Source organism: Diplotaxodon limnothrissa, linkage group LG23 (genome assembly GCF_057381915.1).
Source record: "Diplotaxodon limnothrissa isolate DT_005_m linkage group LG23, D_limnothrissa_male_GT1.1, whole genome shotgun sequence".
Taxonomy (NCBI): Eukaryota; Metazoa; Chordata; class Actinopteri; order Cichliformes; family Cichlidae; genus Diplotaxodon; species Diplotaxodon limnothrissa.
The window spans coordinates 42,995,129-43,003,940 of record NC_140617.1 but is presented as its reverse complement, the minus strand read 5'-3'; the positions used below and the strand labels follow the sequence as shown (position 1 = coordinate 43,003,940).

Here is an 8,812-nt window from a genome sequence, read left to right as displayed (position 1 = left end):
TACGGAGCCAGAAACAAAAAATACTGTAACGTCTGTGTATATGACTGAGTTGTTTTAAACGAGGGAATGACCTCACAATCTCAGCTTTCAGAACTCTCACCCAAACTTGAACCCTGAAATGCAGCAGTACGTGCCGGTGGCTGCATGTATAATTCAGAAGCCCTAATACAAATTTGGTATCCCCACTCTCTTGAAATCTTTGCTGGGATGTCCTGCCTCTTTCTCTCTCTCTCCTTTATTTCTCCCCTCCCTCCCTCCCTCTCCATCTCTCACTGTGTTTACAGCCTTGGAGAGGACGGCATATCTGACATTTCTCTCTCAAACTCCAACCAGCTCTCTTCTCATCTGACAGGTAAGAGCCAGCATCCTCTGAGCTGCTCCTTAGGAAGGCTGACAGAGAGTCGATGATGATAAATGATGATACAGACAGGATAAAAGCCCAGTAGGGTGGATCTTGTGATAAGAAGAGTCATTAAAACGTATTATTATTGGTAGCTGAGATTAGTTATTTGAGTCAGGTACTTAACTGGTTGGGGACATAAAGGACATTTGTACTTGCAGAAGTTAAGCGGTTACAGGAGATGTTTGATGTTAAGATATTAAGGAGCACGATGTGAATCACTGCTTCTTATAAAGTCACTGCTCACTTACAGTAAATAAAGCTTTGTAGAAAGAAGCAGGGGAACAGGGACTGGGCTAAAACTCCCAGAGGGATAAACACTCATCCCAGCTTCTTACATTCCTATCTCAAACACATGATTTCATTTAAAAGCACTCAGGAGTCAAATCAACTCTATCTTAATAATACTTAATGCTACAGTACGATATACAATATTTCCCAGTGTGGTCCAGGAGAATTCACTGTATTTCTTTTTTCTTTGTTTTTGCTCCATTTGATAATCTTATTCTATTTCTAGATGCCTTTCCATTAAAAAATAATAAGAGGAAGATTTTTAAGCTACTTTTAGATGTATCTTTACTTCACAATGACCTCTCAAGGAGACATGGAGCGAGTTACGCATAAAAAGGCAACACTAGAAAGAAGAGGGTGGTAAGATTTTCTTTCTGACATGTGACAAATACAAAAAACAGTTGGTAAAAAAGAAATAAATTATATTTAAGACTGTGAAACTAACTATGTTTATATCACGCTATACAATGCAATTTTACACATGTATATATTGTTACATATGTATATTTATGATAAAGTCCTTAAATTTTTTGACATTATGTTGTTGTTTTAATAGACCTATAATTACGCCTATATTCAGACACTATATCTATTTAATGTTTTAGAGTAATATATATATATGCCCCCAAATTTAAAGTGATTTATGTGAGGTATTGGCTCCCAACAGCTGCTATCAAAGAGTGGGCGCAGCTAGCCATGACCCAATTAGAGTAGCAGGTCAACATCAGTAAGCCTATGCATCTGTCTAACCTACATACTTCACAGCTGTCAATCATTTTCTAAGAGGAAATGCCAACCAGCTACCTCTCTTGCAAGTGCTGACATTGATTGCAAAGACAAAAAGCATCGCTAATGACTTATTTTTAGCGTCACTTTAGACTCTAAAGTGGGCAGAAAGTGGCGTGCGTGTACCTGCGCGATCTGGCACACAGCGACAAAACTCACAGGAGAAAAATTTCAGTTTATTTATAAACTATTTCCATCTCTAAAAACTTTATTACCAGTAACATCAGCACCATTATTTTCCACTTCTGTGTTGGTCACACTGGAGAAATCTAATGCTTGGCAAGAACGGCTAACAACAGCTGATTGTGTTTATAGGACAATGCGGTCCTTTCAGCAGCCCAGAGGAGCAATCTGCACTTTAACGGTGATAATCTAAAAATAAAAACAGGCTTCTCCTCGAGCTTTGCACGGTAAATACAATCAAATGATTAAATGGACTGTGTTTTTTGCATGAGGCCTATTAGATACATTTTAAAAGTAGCAGCAGAATGAAAACATAGATTCTTCTTGGGTTCATTTCCTAACCTGCTTTACTGAAACTGCAGGAGGAAAAATAATATCACCCAAATGATCTACTGCTTACTTTTTGGGGCCTTCTCCACAGGCTACAGGCTAAGAAGCAAAGTAGGAAAGAGTTTGCTGAAAATAAGAAAATAGATGAATGCACTGCATCAGGGTGTAGGTGTGCCTATGTGGACCAAAAAAGAGGAAAGCTTTATATCTACTGTCAACATTTCATTTTCATTAATTTCATGCAGTGCAAATGAGGGTTATTTGCACTCTAGACACAAGAAAGAAAAGCACAGCCTGGCTGACCAGCCGAGGATGAAGCTGAGCAGCGTTGGCTCGCTTGTTATCAGACATGCGGTGTGCAGACTGACATACAGAGTGAATGTAATTTCACCTCAAAGATCAAACTACAAGCTGCACAAAAATGTCAATTTCTCATATAAAAAGTGAGAAAAGGAGGCACGGAGGAGAGAAAGATGAGTGGAAGGCTCATGACCTCGGGCACAGGATGATTGAGAGGAACAGAGCCGGGCAGGGAAACACCGGGGCGGATGAATATTAATTTCTTTAGGTGTAGTTTGAGCTGCTGTCAGAGGGAAGCCCAGAATACAAACTGTCTGTGCAGAAGACGCACAAGCAAAGATTTTTCTTGATTGCTTCAGTCCAAGCAGTTTGTCTGCAGACCACTAGATGGAGCTGAGGAAATACACAGAGATGTGTAGATTTCATTTTACTGTTTAGTAAAAATTGACATTTTTAGTGATAAATACGAAGTGAAAAAAAAGTTTATTTGGTTTAAAAAAGAAACGCCAAACATAATACGTATTCAGGAGGATTGCACGTGTATTTAAAGAGTTATTTTATAACCTGTATCAACTGTACTCAAAAAGCATAGTTGTGTCAGTCTGAAAGCTTTCTGTCATTGTCACAGTTCTATTTAGCATTATTAGCACTTTGACCTTCAGATCAATCTGCTGACCTTGAAGAAGAGGTCAGAGGTCAAATGTGACAAGACATTTTAAATCTTTATACTGTACTTTTTATATGTTGACTTGTAAGAATCAGTACGTTTTCAGTAAGTTTTAAGGCTTTTTGTTGATTTTCAACCAATAAATCTTTGAGTTGACCTTGAAGACCTCAGTGGACGACATGACCCCGCTCTACACCCATACAACGTTTTACCAGCATGAATACAAAACATTTTGAGGTGTTGTGCTTACAGAAAATACCTCAAAACAATAGCCCTTAACCACAAATAATGAGCTGAAAGAGCGCCACCTGTTTACCCAAACCAAACAGGACTTTCAGCCTGACCCTTTCAGGCCACCCTGAAGCTCCACAGCTGATAAAGTCAAAGGCTACTTCTATGTGGAGCAAAATATTTAGAATCTAATGAGTTTAAAAGTCCAGACTGAACGCAAACGCTCTAAATCATGGGTGTCAAAGATAAGGCCTGAGGACCAGATTTGTCTAAGCACAGACTCAGCACAGACAGATTTCTTTCATTTACTACAGCAGCATTATTTTATCACGTAGATAAAGAGACGTACTGTTGAAACCACTCCTCGTTTATATATGTCAGGGGTTCAATGTGTAGTTAAACCTCTTCACACTGATAGGAAGAGGAGTTTCGCTGGCTGCTTCTGTGAGGTGGAAGAAAAGAAGAAAACTCATAAACAGATGACAGGAAAAGTTCAGCATGATTACTTTCTGATCATTCTTGGTGCATTTGTTCGAGGACATACAGAGACTTTGAAGGATTTATGAGTAACAGTGATTGCTTGTGTTGATTAAACACCATATGTACTCTTTAATCAGGTTAATACGCTGAATTAATGAACTCTGTCAGTACGCCTCCACACACAGGTCATCTAAAGCTAAGACACGACCGTGTACCGGTCGATCACTCCAGAAATCAGACCCCTCAAACCTCCTTCTTCCAGAGCCACTCTATGCTCCACTTCAGTGAGGTCTGAAGCAAGCGAGCTGGAGAGTTAACCCGTGGGGTTTGAGAAACTGTGTGCTCAAGTGTCAACATGTGAAGTGATAATGAGTGACTCAGAGGAAGATTACGGGGGTGGAAGGAACAAAAGTGAAATGATTAAAAATAGCCATGGCTGCCTTTTTATTTTTATTTTTACAGACACAAGGAAACAAGATTTTTTTTTTAAATAAAAATGGCACATTAGAGTTTGAAAGTGCAATTCAAGTATCATAAGCATAAGTCATAATATATGCAGTATGGGGCACGTTTCCTTTAGCGCCACCCTGAGGATAAACTTCAAACTTTGCACAGAGGACCTCCAAACTCCTGGATTACCACCCTAACACCTACACCTTCTAGCAGCAAAGCTCTCAGGTTCCTAAGCTGTGTGTAGATTGCTGAGTATTTATTTATTTATTGTCATTGTCAAGAACAATGAAATTGCGTTTGGGGCTTCCATACAACCCCAAAAAAAGAAGAAAATAATAAATACCCCTTAAAACCCAAGTGTACATATTTAACCCAGTGTGACTCCAATGCAATAAGACAATCCTTAGCAATAATGTTCGTAGAAATTCAGACAAAGACCTGAGAAACATGACAAAATACAACAATGCAACCCATTCAATATTATTGTACTGTGAGATATGATATCAGATATGATAGTTATCTATTTAAGAAAGAGGGGGGGGGCAGGAGGGGGAAGAGAATAAAGATATGATGCACCAATGCAGACCAGTTCATTGCTATTAAGAAGTTGGATATGGTTATTGTCCGTGAGAGGGGGGCAGAGAGTTCAGGAGCCTCACAGCCTGTGGATACAGGCTGTTGGCCAGTCTGGATGTTCTGGCCTGTATAGACCTGTACCTTCTCCCTGAGGGCAGCAGATGGAAAAGGTGGCGCGCAGGGTGATGTTGGTCCCGCAGGATACTGTGCACCCTCCTCAGACAGCGAGTGGGGAAGATATTACTGATCTCTGGCAGACTTGTTCCAATAATTCTGCCAGCTTCTTTCACCACCCGATGGAGTGCTTGCTGATCGGCCTTGGTGCAGCTGGGGAACCACACTAGAAATCCATACGTCAGAACGCTGCTGATGGCACAGTTGTAGAAGTTCAACATCAGAGATCTGGGAATGTGTGCGCTCCGCAGTCTCCTCAGGTAGTAGAGGCGCTGTTGGGCCTTCCGTACAACTGAGGTGATATGGTTGCCCCAGGACAGGTCCTCGGTCACAGTTACCCCCAAGAATTTAAAACTGCTCACCCTCTCCACCGCCTCACTGCCAATGAAGAGAGGCAGATGGTTGTTATGGCCCCTCTTCCGGAAATCTACAATGATCTCCTTGGTCTTTTTGGTGTTTAAGACCAAGTTATTGTCGTGGCACCATGACTCTAGTTGTTGCACCTCTGTCCTATAGTTTGTCTCATCATTGTTGGATATAAGTCCGAGCACTGTAGTGTCATCTGCAAACTTAACAATGAGATTGGACGCGCAGGAGGAAATACAGTCATGGGTGAAGAGAGTGTATAGCAGAGGGCTCAGAACACACCCCTGAGGGGCACCGGTGTTGACCACAAGGGTGGAAGAGGTGTTCTTACCCACTCTGACACTCTGTCTACGGTTAGTGAGGAAGTCCACAATCCAGTTGCACAGAGAGGAGTTAAGTCCCAGTTGGTGGAGTTTGGGACGGAGTTTGTATGGCCGGATGGTATTAAAAGCCGAGCCTCTTTTTGTAATGTGGGATGTAATGTACAATGTACCCAGCAGGGGTGCGCCTGCGTGGATTTTAATCTTGTTAAAAATAGAAAAGAACTTGGCACAGCCGATGCACAAGTGGGAAGATTTTTCTTTTCTTTTTTTTCGCTGTGTGCAGGAGCCTCTAATGCGAGAGCACGGTAACCTTGTCACGGTGCCTCTGATCTGGGGAAAGTCACAGATCAGATGACAAAGGGGGATTTAAGCCAGTGTCGAGAGCCTGCAGCTGCACTGTGTGATGTGCTTTTATTTCCTGCTTACGCACTCTGCTTACAATCTACGACCCCCAGCTGATAGGGATGTAATGACAGAGGGAGGACAAAACATATTATAAAGTCATGAAAAACTTCTTTTGTTTCCTCCTCCCTCTTTGCAAACATGTCCCAGGACTGTGGTCATGACAGTTGTCTTGCCGCCACTCAGACTACACTCCAGCTTAACACATCATCAGGCCTCAGCTGGCGCCTCTTGAGCAACCGTCTTATCATCACACTCTGTAGTGCTGATATGGAAAGGTCACATGAGGGGACGAGGGCCTGGGGTGATTCTGAAATCCCATTTTTCATGTGTGTTTAACAGTCTTTTTTTATTTCGCCACTAGAAAGGAGAAGATAAAGTGACTGCCATCTGACCCGAGCTCATCTTCAGATCAACACCTCCCCCCCATCTCTACAACAACAGGCCCCAGCAGCCTGACCTGAACTCCCTCGCCTCCCAATCGAGCGGATCAAACTGTAACCGGCCTCCATGGAGCGCGTTCAGCACATGACCAAATCGGCCATTCGCCGAGCGTCTCAGATCGAGGTGAACCCGCAGGCCAAGAGGAACCTGCAGGAGCTGTTCGTCAACTTCACCCTCATCCTCATCTGCCTGCTTCTCATCTACATCATCGTCCTGCTGAGCAGCTGAGAGACACGTGCAGAGAGAGAGTTTGGGCAAAGATGAGGGTTTCACTGATACATGCAGATCTATTTTTAAAAAAAGATATGAAGCAATAATATAATTGGCATGTATCAGCTTAACCCCGTTTACCAGCAAGGCGCAGGGAAGGATCACAGAGGCATTGGCCAAACTCTCAACTCACAGCAAAGCTCAAGGGTGATGTGGGAGCTGATCGGGAATCAGCTGCGCTGTTTGTGTCTCAAGGGAACGATCAAAAGTGACCCGACTCCAGCAGTTTGTAACCTTCACCTCTTCCTGCTGCTCATTCAGATTCACACTGTGCTCGCTTGCAGAGGACAGCGACTCCCGCCATGCACGCATAAGCACGAGTAAGTGCAGCGATGCTGAAATATCAATACATCACCAATGTTTGACTTCTATTTCCCACAAGCCTGCCCCCCTTTACTTCCTGTAAACCCCCGCCCAACCCAAACCCCCCAGCAGAAAGATAAACAGGCTGGAAATGTTTTTTTTCCATGAGCGTTTTCACGTCTTTCTTGGTGTGCCGCTGACAGAAACCAGGAAAACACTGAGGTTTCGCTGAGGTTTCCTGAAACTGCTTATTGTTTAAAAAAAAAAGAAGCTTTCAGCAACACAAGTTTAGCAAAAGGTAGCAAGGAAGAAACTCTGAGATGAGCCTCAAAATGTAATGTTGCTGCCCTAGAAAAGCTGCCATGTGTGATGTCCGTTGAGTAGTTGAGTTGTTGCCCCTCTTTATTGGTCCACAGTTACAACAGATGGGCATAGACCCAATCATGGAGGCTACAATTCACTTACATACGCTGCTAAACCTGCTTTCGCCTAACAATGTAAACCTACTGGTTTCACTATCACTGACACTCAGATTTCTTCACTGAGGACGTCTTCAGAAGAGAAGAAGATGAAAAAATTAAAAAATTTGGAATTCTATTGAAATTTCAACCTCTGGCGCCGCCCAGTGGTTAAATCACAAAAGACATGGTGGATCATTTTAAATGTAAAATTATTTTTACCCTGTTTATCATCAATTCTGCTGAGAAATTTGACACATATCTTAAATATACATGGCATTATTTATAAAATGAAGCTCTGTTATCACTGTCTGAACTAATAATGCTGAGCCAGTCAGCTCACTCCCAAAGGTGCAGCATGTCTGCCATTTTATTCAGTGCGTTTCTTACTCTTAATTAACATATATAAACATACTTGATATGATACTTAGGAACGTTTCTAAGTACTGCAGACCTTTAACGAGCGTGTGTGAAGCACAGCCTGAAAGTGACAGTGAAAGGTTTGCTTTACAGGTACATGCAGTCTATACACTATCAGTTGTGAAAGAAAGCTCACTTTGCATGGTGTGATTACACGTAGTGCCACTTTCTTTACTGCAGCTAGACTCTGTTTGTTTTCAGCGCTGGAATAAAATACCTAATTATAAAATCATGTCATTGCTTTTGAAACGTACTATGACTAAAAATGTTTAAAAAAAATGAGATGCACATAGGTGAGTATGAATTAGTTGTTTTTTGTTGTTTTGTATGTACGTTAGAAAAACTTCCACCTGATTTTTAAACTGTGGAACACCAAATAAACTGCATGTCAAAACAATTAAAAGTAGCGTCTGACTTAAGTGAAATCCTTTGTGTTTATCTGTCCGTAGAGTCCATGTGCATACTGTTTTGGTTTTACAGCTCTTTGAACGCCTGCCTACATCCAAGAGCTTGTTTTCTCTTGACCTGCGATCACCAGAACATAGAGAAATCTCCACTGCCACCCACAGCCAAGGGACTATTTACCCAGATGTGAATTGAATTCTATTTAAAAAAAATTTAAATGTTGTTTCATTTACTCATTTATTATAGATGTTCTATTTAGCAAATACTCAGAAATTGAAAAAATGCATTGATTTATCAGTAATGCTTAAAAACACTCATTACATTATTCATTATTATTATTATTATTATTGTGAAAAACAGTCTGCAAGTCTGAAGAAATGTTTGATTTTTAAGCCCCAAAACATATTGAGAATATGCATATTAATGTTTATAGATGGATAATTTCCGTAATAATTTCAGTAATGTTGAAAAATACCTGGGTGAAAAAGCCTTCTGAAAATCTCCTTCGACCAGTTTTCTCTCAGTTGTTTCACCATTTGTTGTCTTAACT

General features: G+C 41.3%; 1 protein-coding gene across 1 annotated transcript; it reads left to right on the top strand.

The window, feature by feature from the left end:
- The first annotated feature begins 287 nt into the window (after positions 1-287).
- Positions 288-7,185, top strand: pln2 (phospholamban 2). Its single transcript, XM_085348381.1, has 2 exons — positions 288-352; positions 6,327-7,185. Exon 2 carries the CDS (start codon positions 6,473-6,475, stop codon positions 6,632-6,634), a length of 162 nt encoding a protein of 53 aa, XP_085204507.1. The 5' UTR covers positions 288-352; positions 6,327-6,472; the 3' UTR covers positions 6,635-7,185.
- Positions 7,186-8,812: the final 1,627 nt, after the last annotated feature.

Bases quoted from the DNA above. Each gene is read 5' to 3' on its own strand.
- pln2 (XM_085348381.1), top strand. From the start codon at position 6,473: ATGGAGCGCGTTCAGCACATGACCAAATCGGCCATTCGCCGAGCGTCT.